Source organism: Euleptes europaea, chromosome 3 (assembly GCF_029931775.1).
Source record: "Euleptes europaea isolate rEulEur1 chromosome 3, rEulEur1.hap1, whole genome shotgun sequence".
Lineage (NCBI taxonomy): Eukaryota > Metazoa > Chordata > Lepidosauria > Squamata > Sphaerodactylidae > Euleptes > Euleptes europaea.
Window position 1 is genome coordinate 32371943 of NC_079314.1, and position 18441 is coordinate 32390383.

At 47.9% G+C, this 18441-nt stretch overlaps 1 protein-coding gene across 1 annotated transcript; it reads left to right on the forward strand.

Moving 5' to 3' along the window:
• Positions 1-3021: 3021 nt before the first annotated feature.
• Positions 3022-10189, forward strand: ZBTB8B (zinc finger and BTB domain containing 8B). The gene is made up of 3 exons (XM_056847088.1): positions 3022-4000; positions 6839-7017; positions 9873-10189. The coding sequence occupies exons 1-3, from the start codon at positions 3055-3057 to the stop codon at positions 10179-10181; spliced, it is 1434 nt and encodes a 477-aa protein (XP_056703066.1). The 5' UTR covers positions 3022-3054; the 3' UTR covers positions 10182-10189.
• The last annotated feature ends 8252 nt before the right edge of the window (positions 10190-18441 follow it).

The following is an 18441-nucleotide window of genomic DNA, read 5'->3' on the forward strand; positions in this document are numbered from 1 at the left end:
GCCAGCTGGGTGACCTTGGGCTAATCACACTCAGCCCCACCTACCTCACAGGGTGTCTGTTGTGAGGAGGGGAAGGTGATTGTAAGCCACTTTGAGACTCCCTAAAGATAGAGAAAAGCAGGGTATAAAAACCAACTCTTCTTCTGATTATTTCCCCCCCCCATAAATGACTGCCTAGTCTGGACCCACCAGGCTGCTTCTGACTAAGTGGGTGCTAGTTCACTAAAACTTGTGGAATAAAATCTCATCAGTGACTAGGAGCCACTATACTGTGCTTGTATATGTTGCCTGTCTCAAATTTCTAAGGTGAAAAAGGTAGCAACTTCAGCCTGGCTGGAAGCTGCATCATATAACATGGAAAACATTCCCTACAATCCAAATATATGGTTATTCAGAGGTAAGGGAAAAGCACTCTGCACATTCTTAGTTGCTACCTATTGCACCTCTATTGAGGCCTTGCTTCTCCAGAACTCAGCAATGTATATTTGTTATAACTTTCTGGGTTGCCCTGGCTACAGACATATGTGCAGTTTTGTAAACTGGTGATGGCAGCATCTCACTTTTTGTCCCGTGAAGTGAAAAGATAGAAGAAAAAACAGAAATGATTGGTCCACTGGACTGTAAGGGCTGCCTTCTCTCCACTCACTGGGCTAGCAAGCCCTGCTTTGAGCCAGGAAAGGTTTATGCCTGGGTGTCAGGTTTGAAGAAGGCAATGATATCTGTATTATTGCATGAATGACATACAGTTTGTAGACTGTTGTGGCATCTTGATGTCTGTGCCTTAGTTCTCCTGCCTGCAGAATGGGAGTAATGGTACAATTGTGACTGTCGGCTTTATTCTGGTAATAACAACCAAGAAAGACCCCCTCCTTTGATCAGTGGACAATTATGTAAGAAATTACTGGTGAGGTTATTTTGGAGGTGCCTTTGGATGCTCAAGTAGTTCTGCCATTTTGTTGATGGAAGGGTCTTTTTTCTCGAAACACTTAATTTATGAAAGACTGTTGGGGTGGGTGCATTAGGGAGACTTGAAAAGTGGTTCCAAGCAAGGGGCAACTGGTTAGAAAGGGGAATGGAACCTGGAGGGATGGTGGATCAGTACTGGATGAAAACATGGCAGGAGGGAAAGCGATGACTATTTCCCTGGACTGCTTCTCTTTAGGGTCGCTGTTTATTCTCTGCTGGCTGTGCTGAAGATTCTTTGTTCCTAGGCCTGGATGGCTTTTCCCTGGAGGGTTATGCTGCAAAAACCACATGGTTGAAATGAGCTGGATTCTGCTTCGGTCCTAATGCCCTCTGCGCAAGCGGGTCACCTTGCAGAGTTCTGTGTTCTCTGGGGATGAATGTTAGAGGGTCAAGGTGTTAATCTTCTGGCAGCTCCAGGCTTTCTCCTCTGTGTCTGTATTCTGCAAGCCCGTTAATTAGGTCTCCTGCTTTAAAGCCTACTTTCCAATTCCATTTTAAGAATAAATACATTTTATTTCCTCAGGTAGTTGTGTGTGTAATTGTAAGGGGGGGTCTTAAAGCTAGAAAAGGTACAGCGTGGTTTTAAGAGGGCTCAGCTTGCCTCCACTCGAGCTGAGCGTTCTTCCACTAGGAGTGCTCACGGGCTGTTAATCTGTTATCATTGACAACATATGCCGTAAATGTGCACGTTTCAGCTTGGAATGATATCATGGGGGGGGCAGTAACATCTGCAGCAGATGTCAAGCACAGTTGCTGGCCAGCGCTCCCGTTTGTTGGTCATCTATTGACAGGGCTGTTGAAAATATATTCAGTATTGAATGTTTAAATGTGTTGGTTGCTTCTTTTTTTTTAAAAAAATATTATTTAACTTAAAATGGTCACATCAAAACATCATAAAATACATAGAAAAAACTAAGTGAATAATAAGAACCCCCATAAACTCCCATCTAGGCTGCAAAACCAACTCTCAAAAAGGGCAAAAAACAGGCGATAAAAAGGATCCATGCCCCCTATTAATACTGTCAAAACCATTGTAAAACGTTGTGAGATAGTTCAGTGTCTTTGACAAAAGAAAAACCTACAAACAGAAATATAACACACGAATACCAAGGTGATTTCAAATGGAAATCACCTCCATCACTAAACACTCTACAGCCCCCTTAATCCACAGTCAAAATTCCCCAGTTCTGCCGATCCTTCTCATAAGCAGCCATCATAAGTTTGAAAATCCAAGACAGTCGAATGAAACCCCCCCAGATGGATCAACCCTCTCACACTACCCGCTCAGAGTCACATCAAAAGTGCCACTAGAAAGACACTCCGCTTCTCTTTGCTCCCAACCCGACAGGCAAATGTCAAACAGTGCATACCCCCATGACCATGTTGGTTGCTTCTCAAGCCAGGCAGTCATTTCCCCGGGTGTTCAGTTCTGTCTCAGTGGCTGAGCTCATGTCTTGAACGCAACAGATTCAGGGTTCAGACCCAGCATTTCCAGTTAAAAGGGATCTTGGGTAGCTGAGTTTAGTCTAAACTAGAAACATGGTCTGGCTGGGCCTAAGGCAGCTTCCTGTGTTTGTAGGTCATTGCAAGTGAACAGTCAAATATAACTTGTAAATGCAAAACAAATGCTGTTTTCTGTGTGTTTACATGCCTTCAAGTCACTTCTGACTTATGGCAACCCTATGAATTAATGACCTCTAAAACATCCTATCGTTAACAGCCTTGTTCGGGTCTTGCAAACTGGCAGCCGTAGTTTCATTTACGGAGTCAATCCATCTATCGTTGGGTCTTCTTCTTTCCTTACTGCCTTCAACTTTTCCTAACGTTATTGTCTTTTCCAGTGAATCTTGCCTAGTATAGGTGGGAAGATTAGAAGGCTGGAATTTCCAGATATTTGTTGTCGGGGTGTGCGTCGTTATCTATGGAATCTGTCTTTGCCCCAGATGTAGTCAAGTTTTTCCCCAAGTCATTTTTCTGGGCTTGGGAACAGGCTGTGTGCTAAAGGAAAGGACCGTCTGTTCTGATGCTCTCTTCCTGCTTTTCATTGGCAGGGTTGAGAAGTCTTCCCTAGCAGTAGCTGTAGGAGAAATGGAGATGCAATCTTACTACACCAAACTCTTGGGGGAGCTCAATGAGCAACGGAAGAGGGACTTCTTCTGCGACTGCAGCATCATTGTGGAAGGGAGGATTTTCAAGGCGCACAAGAACATTCTCTTTGCCAACAGTGGTTATTTCAGGGCCTTGCTGATCCACTATATCCAAGACAGCGGACGGCACAGCACCGCTTCCTTGGACATTGTGACCTCCGAGGCCTTCTCCATCATTCTGGACTTCCTTTATTCGGGGAAGCTGGATCTTTGTGGGGAAAATGTGATCGAGGTAATGTCTGCGGCCAGTTATCTGCAGATGACCGACGTGGTCAACTTCTGCAAGACATACATCAGGTCATCGCTGGACATCTGTCGGAAAATAGAGAGGGAGGCGGCCTTTTATCAGGCCGACAGCGGGACTGCAAACCCCGCCAGGGAGGGCACGTCCTACAGCACAAAGAGCCAGTGTTCGGCTTCCGTCTCGTCCCTGCAGGAGAAGGAAAGGATCCCAGACTGTCAACGAGACCCTCCCTGTGGGGAATGCAGCAGCTGCCATCCCATCGAGCTCGTAGTGAGGGACCCTATAAGCAGTGACTCATTGGACGACACTAACTCTTCACTGCCCAAAGTAGTGGAACCAAAAGTGGAATATGATGCAGACGAAGTGGAAGTCGAAGTGGGTGAACGGCTGCCACAGTACCCAACTCCGTTGACCATCGAGCAGATAGAGGAGGGGCTTCATAGTGGCCAGGCGATGGATCTGGCCTGCAATAATTATCACATGAAGCAGTTCTTGGAAGCCTTGCTGCGCAATAGCGCGGCCCAGAGAAAGGACGATGTGGTCCATCACTTTGTCCGAGGTTTTGAGGGCAGGCCGGAAGATGCGGGCGTCCCCATGAGCTCCATGATGGACATTCATAATGACTGGTATGGAGAAGATACAGGTGAGAGAAGACTTCTTTAGACTATATTGGACTTCTGAAATGAAACTTTTATTAAACAGAAAACGCAATACTGTGTTAGGTGGTTTTGATTGGTCTTCTTAAAAGTTATTGTGTCTCTATTGTTTTTAGACTGTCCTATGACCAGGGCAGCTACCTACCTTCCATGTGATTTCTGTGTCATGGTGAATAGCTTTCTCTATGAAATGTGCATATTCTCACTCAGTATACAGGATTTTTTTCACAATGTTTTGGAACTGCTTTTCACCCAAAACTGTGTCAGAAACCATCTGATCAAACCTTTCAAAACTGCACATTAAGAATTAATATCAAAACTAAAAGAAACCTACATTAGGGCTAATATAAAAAAGGAGAATGAATAGAATTGTCTTTGTTTTAATCCAGAACGGTAGGGGTGGGAAGCAACCAAACAGCTTGAGGGGTGAAAGCAATCCTGAGAAACTCCTGGTTTTTAATGGAGGCCAATCTGGCCTCCTCCTGAGATAGAACTTGAAGCAAGCTTTCATTTGATACAGCTGAAATTTTGGAGAGGCTCATAAGGGTTTATTCTCCAGTATTCTCACAGCACAGCAAAAGAACCTGAATTTCAGTAAACAGTGTCCTTAATACTGGGAGTATTCGGTTTCTGGAAAGATGTATACACCTGATTTGGAAACTGGCTTGTATTTGGAAGTGGCATTTAGAGCTCCCTGAATTGCTGATGATAATTGTGATGAACAAGGAATTGAGGGTTGCCTGAACTCCAGTGTTGTGTTTTAAAATGTTTTAATCTTGTGACTGATCTTGGATTTAGAAGGGCATTCAGATTCTTTAGGGATAACGGGGAAAACACTTTCCTTTAAACATATTAATGCCAGCCAACCCAACTAAATATCTATTCTGTAATCTTTCAGAGAGAAAAATCTTGGGTTTACCTAGCAAAGACAGCACAAAGATTTATTTCCAGTTTTCTTTTCATTGTGAAAACCATAGGTGTCTGCTCAGGGTGGAAGAAGTCAACTTTTCTTCCTAAGTAAGTCTTTTTCTGCTGCCTTGAAGATCCAGTTTTCCACCATCTTGGTGGAAGTTGAAATCTCTTTGCAGCAGCAGGAAGGCAATCCCAGATGAAGGGAAAATGTGCTGCAGAAATAGTGTCCACAGCTCTGGACATAGTTGCAAGAGATGTCAAATGGCCATCAGCTGGTAGTAAAATCAGACACATTTCTTGTTCCAAAGGCTGACTCAGTTTTTTAAAATCTTAAAACAAAAATGTTTTATTGTATTTTGCATGAAACAGTGCAGATTGAAATCCGGGGAAATAAAACATTGCATTTGTGAGGACTGACCAGACATCAGGTGAAAGGAAACTTGGCTATGTTTGTAAAGGGAAGAGGTTTGAGCACGATGTATGTCACGAAGCTCAAGAGCAAATCTCCATGTTGGTATTGATCAGAGGTTCGATCTTTACCAGCACGTGGCACAGAACTGTTGTAAGGACTTCTGCAGATGGACAACTCCTTTGATTCATGTACTCGTATCATGATTTGAGTCTGCTGGATTTTGAGTGGATGTCAGAGCTGGCAGAACTGGGGCTTCCACTGGTTGCAGTGTAATGCAAGCTTAAAAGGAGGATGAAAATACAATATGTTTTGAAGGGCTAGCATGGTATAGTGGTTCGACTGATGGGAAGGGGCTGGGGAGAGCTGGGCTTCACTGCCCACTTTGCTCTGAAGCTCACAGGACCACTTTGGGGACCTTGTGGCTCATTTTCGGTGTAACCCACCTTGCAGGGTGATTGATTCCACTATGTAATTTCTGCATCATTTTAACATGTCCTGTTAAAAGCTTATGCTTTGTTTCAGCACTGTTTTCAGGTTTCTGCTATTCAAATCCTATTGTGTTAAATTTTGGATGTCCCACCCAGTAGACTGTATTGATTTTTACTGTGTAAGCTGCCTTGAGTCTCAGTGAGAAAGGTGGACTGTCAATAACATAAATAAGGATAAAATAGGGAGAGGAGAAAAGAATGATGTGCATCATCACTCTGAGCTCCTTGGAGGAAAGATGGAATAAAAATATGAGCATTCAATGTATATAGGGTGGGAACGACCATCAGAACCCGTCTTAAAGAGACAGGAGTTGTGTAGCAGCCGGAGGGCTAAATCTTTCGATTAAAAACCATCAGTGCTTATAGATGATGTGAAATTGGCCTATAGCAAGTAAGTTTGCTTTGGGCAAACAGGTGTAGAAACTGTACAAATAGGAAGCACTGCTGCTTTAAAATTTTGGTGTGTGGTTGAAATGCTACAGGTGACTGATAATACAGACAGGTGGGCTTTGTCAAAAGTCATATGGGAACCTGTCTCCCACCATTTTCTGCTGACCTGTTTTCCAGGCCACTGTACTCCTTTGGTTCCTCGAAGTCGCTTCTGGGCATCTTGGGGTCTAGCTGGGCAGAGTATTGTAGTGCAATAGTTGGTAACTATTACACAATAACAGTTAGTTGGTGGTGTGGAGTTCAGATGCCTTTGCTGCAGGTAAGTGCTTGTGTTGCAACCTAACTGTGTTTCTCCAGCCTTTAAGCTGTACTCTAGTTCCTTCCTGAGAAAATCCCATTTTTCTCCATGGGCTGCAATAAGGGATGGTGGCTGGTGTTCACAATGCATTTGATGCCAGTGGCCTGTCTCGTCACAACAGACACAACTCTTCTCTGCCCCTCATGCTGTTTCATGTCCTATGAAAAGAGGGTTTTTTTTTTTTTTAAAGAATGGTTTTTAAATTCTGACCTCACAAAGAGCAGTAGGTTCAATTGTCTGAAACGATATCGTTTTCTTTTTAAAGGCGATGTTCTAGTTGTGCCGATCAAGCTCCACAAATGCCCGTTCTGCCCGTACACAGCCAAACAGAAAGGGATTCTGAAGCGACACATCCGCTCCCATACAGGCGAGAGGCCATATCCTTGTGAGATCTGTGGCAAACGCTTCACCCGTCAGGAACACCTCCGGAGCCATGCTTTGAGTGTAAGTCTGGAACGTGGCTGAGGTCTACTAGAGGCAGTGTGAAGGTGGGGCTATGTTTGTGTGTGTGCGTGGTATGTGTGTCATTCAAAGAGAAGCAAGAAGCATCAGGGGAAGTCTCCTTCTGCCGGAGGAAAATGCCGGCACTAGTGAAAGGGAGCTGCAAAGCCCAACCAAATAATAAAATAACCACAAGAAGGCATTCAACAATAATAATCAATCAGCAAACTCAAACCAATGAAACAGTAGATCAGTAGAGATCTGGAATGGCCGAGATTGGTGAAAGTACATGAAAAAGGCAGAGGTTAGCAATTACCACCCAAGTCAAAATCACATTGAAATAAAAGCATTTTTACATGATCTGAAAATGAAAATAGGAACGAGGGGGAGGGGGCAAATTCCAAACGTTGAGTGCCACCATTACTGGATTGGTTTCCATCAGTAGTTTGGTCTGTGTATAAATTATGATTTGTTGATTTTAAAGTAGGCTTGAAAATAGCCACTTACCTTTCAATGGGTAGTAAGAAGTAAACTCCTAGTACTGTATATACTCGGGTATAAGCCGACCCGAGTATAAGCCGACCCCCCAAATTAGAGGCCAGAAAAGGGAATTTCTTATTGACCCGCATATAAGCCGAGGGGCAATAAGAAATTTCCTTTACCCGCAATGCTGCGCTCTAAAATGGCGGCCGCCATTTTAGAGCGCAGGGCCCCTGCCCCAGGTCGCCCTCCCGCCGCCTCCCAGGCCCTCCCGACCCACCCCGACCCCAGTACCATCCAAGGGGGGAGGGGGAAAAGCCCCTGAACCCACTACTTACCTGGAGAGGCAGCGAAGCGGCGGCGGCGCGTCCTTCCTGGGCCGGCAGGAGGCCCTTCCAGGCCGCTGCCGGCCGGAGGAAGGCGCCCAGGCGCGTGGGCGGTAGCGGCGCGACGGGCAGGGGCCTCCCATGGCCCCTCCCGGTGGGGAAAATGCGGCGGGGGCCGGGGGGGCCGGGGCAGCTTCCCTGCGACTGCAGAGAGGCTGCCCAGGGCCCCCCCCCGGCGGGGGAAAATGGCGGCGGGGGCCGGGGGGGGGCCAGGGCAGCTTCCCTGCGACTGCAGAGAGGCTGCCCAGGGCCCCTCCCGGCGGGGGAAAATGGCGGCGGGGGCCGGGGGGGCAGGGCAGTCTCTCTGCGGCTGCAGAGAGGCTGCCCAAGACCCCTCCCGGCGGGAGAAAATGGCGGTGGCTCGGCGGCGGTGGTAAGTTCCCCCCTCCCTCCTTCCCCCCTCCCTCCTTCCCCCTTCTACCGTATTGACCCGTGTATAAGCCGAGGCCGGCTTTTTCAGCCCTTTTTTTGGGCTGAAAAACTCAGCTTATACCCGAGTATATACGGTAAGCCAGTTTTTGAAAAATATATATTTTATTTATTCCCTGTCTTTCTCCCCAATGAAAACCCAAAGCGGCTTACATTATTCTCCTCTCCATTTTATCCTCACAACAGCCCTGTGAAGTAGGTTAGGCTGACAGAATGCACCTGGACCAAAATCACCCAGCAAGCTTCCTTGGCAGTGTGGGGGGATTTGAGCCTGGGTGTCTCAGACGAGCCCAAAACGACAAGGGCTGTTTCTGCACGCTGGACTTACTCCTGACTTTCGTGACAGTCATTCCACAAGCATTGGAGTTGGCTCAGCCACTGTCGTTACGTGCATCGCCCTCCCTCTGCATTTTTTTGCCATGTGGAGTCGGTTCATTTCTTTTGCATACACTAAAAATATTGGTATGCACAAGTGTGTGGTTTTGTGTCTTTTTGTGGACTGATTTGCAAGGCTGATTTAAAAGTATATCAGTTGATTTGAGAGGATGCTCTGCAGTAAGGCTACTTCCCTAAAAATTCTAGCTTTGTGTGTCCTCTTGAAATCACTGAGACTTTGTTTTGAATGATATTATTTATTTACCTCATTTATACCCACCATTCTTCTCCATGGGCCCCCAAAGCGGCTTACGTTGTTCTCCATTTTATCCTGGGAACCACCCTGTGAGGTAGGTCAGGCTGAGAACGTGTGACTGGCCGAAGGTCATCCAGTAACAGCACATTCCTGAGATTTGGTGCGGGTGGACGGTGGGGAGGAGGCGCTGCCACTCCGCCTCCTAAAGCCGTTCCCCGCACGCTGAAACACAAAAAAAAGCCTTTTAGAGGCTTTTTTTGTGAAACGGGGCTTTTTCACCCCATAGAGAAAAGCGAGGCTGCGCCTTCTAAAAAGCAGGTGCAGCCTCGCTCTTCTCCGCGCCAGCATTTACGGGGTGAAAGGGGACGGGAAGCTGCCTAACAGCAGCAGCTCCTCCCAGCCCACCCTGGGTACGCCTTCTGGGACGCCGGAACATCTCCTGGGATGCCAGCGCAGGCCTTTACGCCAATGGGATGCCAGCGGAAGGCCCTGTTGGCATCCCGGGGCGGCATCTGGGCCTTCCCGCTGGCATTAGGGCCACTAACACTGGTGTAAGTTGCCCAGTCACCGGTGCAGGGCCCCCGAATGCCGGCACAGCACCTTCCTGGCCTCCTAAGGGCTTTCACCCTTTAGGCTCAGGAATGCTCTGTCAATTTCCATGGCAGAGCGTGAACTCGAACCTGGGTCTCCCAGTTCCTAGTATGACACTAACCCCTACACCATACTGACTCTGTAACACACTGGCACATAAATATGTTTAGGGTTGAGGTAGCGCCAAAACAACGCAATGCCAGCTCTCAATCTGGGACGTGCAATGGGATAATCCCCCATCCTCATGGGTGGTGCAGAAGCTATCTCTGAACCAGTCTGCACCGTGGCGTCCTGGAGACAGGTCAAGTGGTCTGCCATCCTGCCTTGTTTTTATCTTCCAGGTACATCGCTCGAACAAGCCGATAATCTGCAAGGGCTGCAGAAGAACGTTTACAAGCAGCCTGTCCCAAGGACTGCGGCGGTTTGGCCTGTGTGACAGTTGCACTTGTGTCACAACCACACACGAGGATTCGATGCCCATCAACCTCAGCCTGATGGAGCCTTCTTCAGAAGGTCCGGAAAAAAGCGACCCAGACAACGACTGGCCCATCTATGTAGAATCGGGGGATGAGAATGATCCACCTGACGACGACGACGCTGATCCAGATCCTGATGAAAAGCAGAGCCTACACCGAGAGGCACTTATGTAGCACCAAAAGGGGAGGGGGGAGATCCTTAATTGTTTGTTTCCTGTTGCTGGTTTGTCGTCTTACAGCTGGAGACTGTGTATTTATCCAGATTTGTGAAGGGTTTTTTCATATTAATAAATTCCATTTTGCTAGGATAGGTAGGAACAGTGACCTTGGAATTCTGAAATGTCTTTTTTGAGTTGTTAGTGCTGTGCGCTACACGTTAGAAAGGGATTTTGTGTCGTGAGCGAGCAGAAGCCATGTTCCTTGCAATTTGGGGGTATGGGGCAAGTTGACATATCTTTGCAAACGATAATCTTTGTGTGTTTGATTCTCTCCCAATTGTCCTTCTCCCTGGCCTCAGAAGGGATAGTGTCCTCTTTCTAAGAAGAAATTGAGACATCAACCTTAATTTCTGTGATATTTTTCTAGCACTGTTATTCTCCCTGCTATGTTATCACTAGTCCTTAATTTTAACTTTGGAGATATAGCATCGGATTGAACCAAAGCCAATGGGGATAAAATTTGGTTACATAGACAAGCATATCCAGTAAGCACAGACCTCCAAGACAAGTACACTCTCTACTCTTTAGTTTTCCAGGGTGTTTTTTTTTCTCTCCCTCTGCTCCTTTATTTAAAGTAGGGTGGTCAGTCTCAAATTTTGGTAGGGATTCTGTCCTGGTTGGGCAGGTAAGCAGCTGCCTCAGAAAGATATAAATTGGCTGGCAAGCCGAAGACCCCTAGGCCCTGAACAGGTTCATGGAGCTGGCATCACAAGAGGCCTTTCCAAATTGGGCCATATGAGCACTACTAGGGGAAGGTGCCTTCACTGACACTTTGCATGCAGAAGGCCCTGGGTCCATTTCCTGCCCTCACCACTTAAAGAATCTCAGGTAGCTGGTGATGGGGAACAACCTGATGTGCCGGAGAGATGCTACTAAGCAGAGTAGACAAGAGGGACCAGTGATCTGGCCATGCATAAGGCAGCTGTATATCTTCCATAAGCGCCCTGAACTTCCACACATTCTTATTACAGTAGATAATAAGGCAGCTTTGTTATCCGTCTTGTTCTGACACACAACCTATGAAGCCTCTATTTCAGCATGACTGACAACGTTGTGTGGCTCCCTTGCCCACGTTTCCCCACACCTAATCTGCTTCCTTTCACCAGATCTGCCAAATCACACCTGCTTGTGTGTCTGAAGTACTGGAAGAGCTGACATGGCAACGGCAGGAAATCCCTCACAATACAGGGAAATACGAGAGGGATAAATGCAAAAAGAGAGGATCTTGTGATATAAAATAGAACAGAAAGAGAGAGGCTAATGGGTACTTGTTGGAACTCTGAACCCCTCTGTTCCTCCCCATTTGTCTATTTTTGTTAAAGTTAGCTTTCTAACTCTGGCTGCTTCTAGCAATACTAAGATTCTGGACACTGTTGCTGGCTGGTAGTAGGTATAATCAGGCCTATCCCCTTCCAAAGCTATCAGCCACAGTCACCCTAGCCAGAGGCCTTCTGGTCACTTTCCAACATGGCTCCTTTGCTGCAGTTCACGAGTTGGATCTCCAGGATCCGTTCGGCTTGTGGAGGTGCTTTATTTTTTTCCAGCAGGGAGCGCCATGCCTTGATGCTGGAGGCTCCAGAGAGCTTACAACATCAGGGGTTGACTTCTGCTGGAGAAAGGTACCTCCACTAACTGAACAGATCCTTGGGACCCAACTCTTTGCTGCTGTGCTCTGGCTCACTATTGTACTGTATGTGTTTCCGCTGCTTGTACAGATGGTAGGATTTGTTGGTTCTCAAGATGGGTTTCTGTATTTGTACTGTCTTCTGAATGTTTCTTGTTACAATTCAAGCGTGGACTCTCCCTTCTTCCAGCCGAACTAGGGACAAAATAAACTGGCTTCTTGAAGGAATCGGAGTGAACTTGGTTGACGGCTCTAGCTCTGTCAGCAACCATTGTTGGTAACAAGTTGAAGGTAATGAAAAGTTACTGAAACACTAGATTCTGCAAACGATGTCAAAACTCCACGGCCACCTTGGTCCCAGGAAGCGATTCTACACAAGCCTGACCAGATGGAAAAAGTAGCGCTGAAATCGCCTTAAGAAGGGGATCGTGTTCCTCTCACCCAGTGGACAGACCTATGAAGGTGATGTACACATTGTCCGTCCTGCTGGCTGCGTTCCACGTCACTTGTGAAGTGTGACGGGTCGTCACATCCTGCTTTACCCACCTCCTATGCGAAATGTTAATTCTGTTGTAATTTCACAGACTGCGAACGGGAAAGGGATTGCAATAACACAAGTGTGGCATTGTGACGTCAGCACAAGATTACATAGGGTGAGAAAGAAGGCAGGGGAAGAAGCAATAATTTTGTTTAAACATCGCGATGTAGCGGAAAAGACAAATTTACAGTCTGCTTGCCCCCATTTCCCTTGAAAGAATCAAGGCCCTTGAGTATGAAGTCGAGAGAAGTCACTATATTTTCGTTGGGTTTGTTTACTACCGGGTGACAGTCTCCAGTAATCACATCATTCATAAATTGGTGCTGAATAAAAAGGTGAATGGTCCCGCCCTGGAAGCAGTCAGCAACCTCTTTCTGAAGGACTCCATCGACAACAAATGGGCTGGATTTACAAGCCAGTTTAGACTTGCTTTGGGCTCTGGCTCGAAAATAGATTCCTCCCACATGTGGCTACTGGGAGTGTGTTGCCCATGGAAAGCCAGCTGGGAGCATAGTGAGCAACGCTAACCAATTAGCGAGGAGCCCTGGGATGCTCGTCCTGTTTGCTGTTCTGACGGCTCGTCACTTGGATGACAGCTCTTCAGAGGCCGCTCGATGACGCCCACTGGGGACAGAGTGTGGACTTGTGTGCCAAAACGACTCCTTCTGGTAGCGTAACGCTTATTTTACACAATGTATAGTGGTCTGCCGAGGCATGTTGACAAGACGAAAATTCAAGACTCTTCTGGATGTAAGATCTGTGAGAGATGTGTTTTACTTCAGACTGCTTCCTGTGGTCTTTTAGAGGTTTTCTTGTGTACCTTGTGAGTAGGGAATGAATCTCTTAACGTTTCTATGTTGGGTGGGGTGGGAGAGAAATTCCAGTCTCATTCCAGTTCAGCCAGAATTCAGATTTTTGGCTCTTCTGTCTCACTTGACGCTCTTCAGGTGGATCCTATCTGTCATGTTGTGCTTAATTGGAAAGGATGCACTTTATCGGCTCAGCTGAGGTTCTTATAAATCCACTGCATTTCTTCATCGGTTTGAGGACGTTTCCCTCTATTATAAATGTCGAATGTACGGTGCAATCCTAAAGATCTTTCATGTGGTGCTCAAATAGAAACGGGTTTGCTTCTAATGTGCCCTTCCTCCTTCCCCCTCCCCTTTTTTGGAAAGGCCAAGATCACTCCATAAAGCTTGTGCTGCTGCTCAGTTTTGTTAGGGAGAAGCTCAGCTTTCCCCCCCAACATAAATTATGTTTCTCTATATGCAGTAGATGTATTAATGGCATGTTGTACTACTTGGTGGAACATCTGCTTTCTTTCAGTCTAGTTCCTCAGTCCTAAAATCGCTTTTTTAAAAATTGGATCCTGTTGATCACAATAGAACTTGCTTTTACATGGGTTTCAGGATCGCAGTTTTAGCCTTTTAGAAATTCATATTTGTTTGGTTCACAGTGAATGACAGTTTTGGAGCTGAAATCCCGAAAGCTAATTTAACAAATGAAATGTTATAATTGGTTTTCATCTAATAATATGAACCTGCTATTAGAAATTTAGGAACATGTTCCTTTAATTCCCAGCTTTAATCCACCACTGCAAACAAAATAAGGGGGGGACTCAAACCAAACTACTGTGAATCAACCGTTGAAAAGACTGATTCAATTTCAAGTGCGCTCCTAAGCAGTTTTCATGGGCTGCATGTAAGTGAACGCCTGTTGTTGCGTCCAACAAATTATGCATGCTATTGTGGGGGACTGTCCTGTGAAATCAGTGGGGTAACAGCTGAATAGGCTTCTGAATTCCCGCTGCAGCCAACATTGCATTTTGCCTTTCCAGCGAGTGGATAAAGATGATGCCAGCTCTAAACCAGAAATATTTATGTAGCGCCATATGTGGACCTGGCAATTTACCAAGCGTGATACGCACAAGGACAGATCCCTGCCCCAAAGGAGTTTACAGTCTTAAAGCAGACAATGGGAAAGCAAAGGGAGAGGATGGGGGTGGAAAGATGAAGGAGATTAGACAGATTTGTGGAGGGCTGGTCTCTTAATGGCTACTAGCATAGTGACTAAAGGGAACCTCCACAGTCAGGCCCAGTAAGCCTTTGAACCCCAGCACCAGAAGGCGAGGGGCTGTGGCTCAGTGGTAGAGCATCTGCTTGGCATGCAGAAGGTCCCAGGTTCAATCCCCGGCATCTCCAGCTAAAGGGACTAGGCAAGTAGGTGATGTCAAAGACCCTGAGACCCTGGAGAGCAGCGCCGCTGCCAGTCTGAGTAGACAATACTGGCTTTGATGGACCAAGGGTCTGATTGAGTATAAGGCAGCTTCATGTGTTCAAGGCAGCATCAAAGGAAGGCCTTGGTGTCTATGCCCTGTTGCTGGCTGTCCAGAGTACTGGCTGACCACTGTGTGAGACGGGATGCTGGACTAGATGGACCACTGCTTTGACCCAGCTTGTGACATATTTCCATGAAGTTGATAGGGAGTGATGCAAAAGTTCGCCAACTTCTCTAATACAACCTCATTTCTGGTCTAAAACTAGCCCAATAAACATGCAGTCTACATGCTACTTGCACATTCATTCATTTGAATGCGTGCACACTGAACATGCGATTTCCCCATTAACTGCTGGGTCAGGAACCGCTCTGCGGTCACCCAACATGATCAGTGAGGCAGCTTGTATCCCTTAGGAGTTCTCCACTCTGGAACAGCTGTAGAGTTTTGATTTACTCCATATATGACCAGTGAGAGAAGATGTGCGCATCCAACAAAAGGCTCTTGCAGATATGGGAGAGAATTACCTTTCATTCTTTTGCCTTCCTGAACATCATAATACTTAGATACGAAGCCTTGCTCTCCTGCAGATCTCTAAAGCAAAACTGTTTCATCTTGAAATAAAGATAGATGCACTGTTAAGGGGCTACAAGGGAAGAAGGAACTGCAAGATCTCTGGAGTCTTGAGGACTCCGCATTTTGTGTGGCTCACAAAAGGGCGAATGGAATTAAAAGTTCCATCACCATCTGCCTGATTTCCAGTGTCTCCCTTCTCCTAAGGTTTGGATCATTGTATATTTGCATCCAGGCAGAAGAGTAAGAAATAAACCAAAGCTGAGAATCTGCAAAAATCGCCATCCCAGCAGCCATTACGGCCTCTTAAGTTTTTATTCTAGGGGTGGGGGAACAAATATGAAGTGCTTTTTGTAATTTTTGTTCCTACAGTGGTGCGTTTTTCAAGTCTTGGATGTTGAAATTATCTGTGTACTATACATGTTTATATAGCTGTAGTCCAGTACTTTTATAGCTGAAAATGTGAAAAAAATAAATATGAAGAGAACACAACAATCATGGCAATGGTGTGCATGTAGGTGTTTGAAGGAGACAGCTTCCTGCACATAACCTTGCTGATGGGTCTTTTTTCCTTTTTTTTTAAAGGACTGACGTACTTATAGGACCATTTCCCCACTTCTACATTGTGTGGCTTGATTATCAGGCAGTTTGCCTGGATCCAGTAAGGGAGAGCCACCTCTGGAAGCCACCTTGAACATTTGTAGGCGGTAAGATTGTGCACCTAAATGCATACTCTTGTTGTGCATATCCAGCCCCATTGCCAGGTCCCTCTTTTCCATCGGCGGGAGGTTTTTGGGGTGGAGCCTGAGGCGGGCAGGGTTTGGGGAGGGGAGGGACTTCAACCCCATAGAGTCCAATTGCCAAAGCGGCCATTTTCTCCAGGTGAACTGATCTCTATTGGCTGGAGATCAGTTGTAATAGCAGATCTCCAGCTAGTACCTGGAGCTTGGCAACCCTATTAAAGTGGCTGGATGCATCTTTTCAAGTCTTGGATGTTGAATGGTGAACCATTTAAAGTCTGGCTTTGATCCAGCTCTGGACAAGGGCATGCTTGCCATGACTGCTGCCTTCTTCCCTGGGAGAATGCTGGTCTCCCATCTTTTCATGCAAATGGGAGACCAGCGTTCTCCCAGGGAAGAAGGCAACAGTCATGGCGAGCATGCCCTTGCCCAGAGCTGGATCAAAGCCACTGTCTTTAAATGGGAACTTGCCAAGGGCCTTGCATTGCCTGACTGAGGATATGCAGTTGCTGGGCACTCATACAGAAGTCTGAGGCTGCAGCATTCTGGGTGCAGGGAAATCTCTTACAAGAAATGTCCTGTTGACCATTAACACTTTATTCCAAAAGACCTCCAATCCCAGAGCTGAAATGAAAGAAAAGCTGGCTTATGAACGTAAAGGAGTGGGGAGGCGGGGCTTTTTTGTACTCCCAGTAATTTGCGTGCCTTTTCGGGGGAATTTTCATTTCCAGCGAACGCAGGACTCCATTTATGCTGGACCAGCGTGGCCGTCAGAGGGCAAAACCGGCAGCTTCCTTGGGGGCATCACTCCATGGGGAGAAAGATGTTCTTGTCTTTGGGTGATCCCCATTTCCATACCTGGCATGAATGGCTCCTTCTGGTTCTGTATGTTCTACGAGCAAACTTCATGTTCCAGGTATTAACGGGAAGGAGCAAGGTCATTCAAAAAACATATATTTTACTTTATTTGGGGATCCAAAGTGGCTTACAACATTCTATTTTATCCTCACAACAACCATATTGGGTAGGCCAAGCTGAGCATGTGCTGCCCCAATTGGGTCTCTTTCCTCTCTGCTGCTCTTGGGCCTTATTTAAATGAGATGCCAGACAAAGCCCCTACCTCTGGGAATCCACACTCCTGCAAACTGGGCGCTGACCTCTTCAAAAGCTCCAGAGGCAGTGAGCCTCTGAATGCCAACAGGAGGAGGTCACATTGGGCAGAGGCCTTGGCAGGCCCTAACTAGAAATTGTGCAATTGCGGAGAGGCACACAGTGGAGGGCAACCCACTGCATGGCAAACCTAAGGACGGGAGCCGTCCCAAGGCACTTCGCAGCGTGGTACTCCTGCCATAGCTGGTCTTTGTGCCCTGGTGGTTAGCCCTCCAGCACAATTGGGTTCACACAACACATAGTTAAATTGTGGAACTCCCTGCTCCAGGATGTGGTGACGGCTGCCAACTTGGAAGGCTTTAAGAGGGGAGTGGCCACGTTCTTGGAGGAGAGGGGTATTCATGGCTACTGGTTAAAAGGGATACTAGTCGTGATGCATACCTATTTTCTCCAGGATCAGAGGAGCATGCCTATTATTTTGGGTGCGGTGGAACACAGGCAGGACAATGCTGCTGCAGTCGTCTTGTTTGGGGGCTTCCTAGAGGCCCCCGGTTGGCCACCGTGTGAACAGACTGCTGGACTTGACGGACCTCGGTCTGATCCAGCAGGGCCTTTCTTATGTTTTTATGGGTGGCCACCCAGTTCCCTCGGTGAAAGGGAACGCAGGCCTAGATGGGGCCATTGGTGGGATCCATCGGGGCCCCTCCTGGGCTCTTAACGCACTTGCCAGAACAACCCCCCCCCACCCCCGTGGACGCTTCCGAGGCCGAGTCCGTTCCTGCGCGGGAGGCTTCGCCCTGGGTCCGCCGCCCTCTCCGCGCGCGTTTCCCCCACCCGAATCCTCCAAACGCAAAAACCAGTTCGGAGAATCGGGATGGGGGAAACGCGCAGGGAGAGGGCGGCGAAGCCCAGGCGCAGCCTCGCGCGCAGGAACGGCCCCAGGGCGATCCCGCCGAGGCGGGAAGCCCGCCCGCGCTGGCGCCGCGTCTCGCGGGGACGGGGCTGCCTGCCCAAGGGCCGAGCGCCCCCTCCCCACCAGCGGGCGGCCAATCCGGGGCGGGGAGGGGGCGGACGGGCGCGGGAGGCGGGCGGCGCGGCCTGGCGCAGGGCTCCCGGGGGCCCCCGGCCGGCCAGTGGGCGTGCGCAAAGACGCGGCAGAGCCAACTCAGGCCGCGCACTGGGTGTGTGGGTGGGTAGGTGGGTGGACGGGGGGGGGGGCGGAGGCAGGCAGGCAGGCGGCCGGCGGGCGGGCGCCCGGGGGGCTCTCCCTCCTTCCCTCCCTCTCTCTCTCCCCCCCACCCTCGCAGCCTCGCTCACTGCCCGCCCGCCCGCGCGCCTGGGCTCCCGCCGCGCCGG

What these genes read in the sequence shown, in the direction of transcription:
- ZBTB8B (XM_056847088.1), top strand. Translation starts at nt 3,055, where the DNA reads ATGGAGATGCAATCTTACTACACCAAACTCTTGGGGGAGCTCAATGAG. An exon ending in CTGGTATGGAGAAGATACAG is followed by an intron (nt 4,001 to 6,838) that starts GTGAGAGAAGAC and finishes TTCTTTTTAAAG; the next exon opens with GCGATGTTCTAGTTGTGCCG. An exon ending in TCCGGAGCCATGCTTTGAGT is followed by an intron (nt 7,018 to 9,872) that starts GTAAGTCTGGAA and finishes TTTATCTTCCAG; the next exon opens with GTACATCGCTCGAACAAGCC.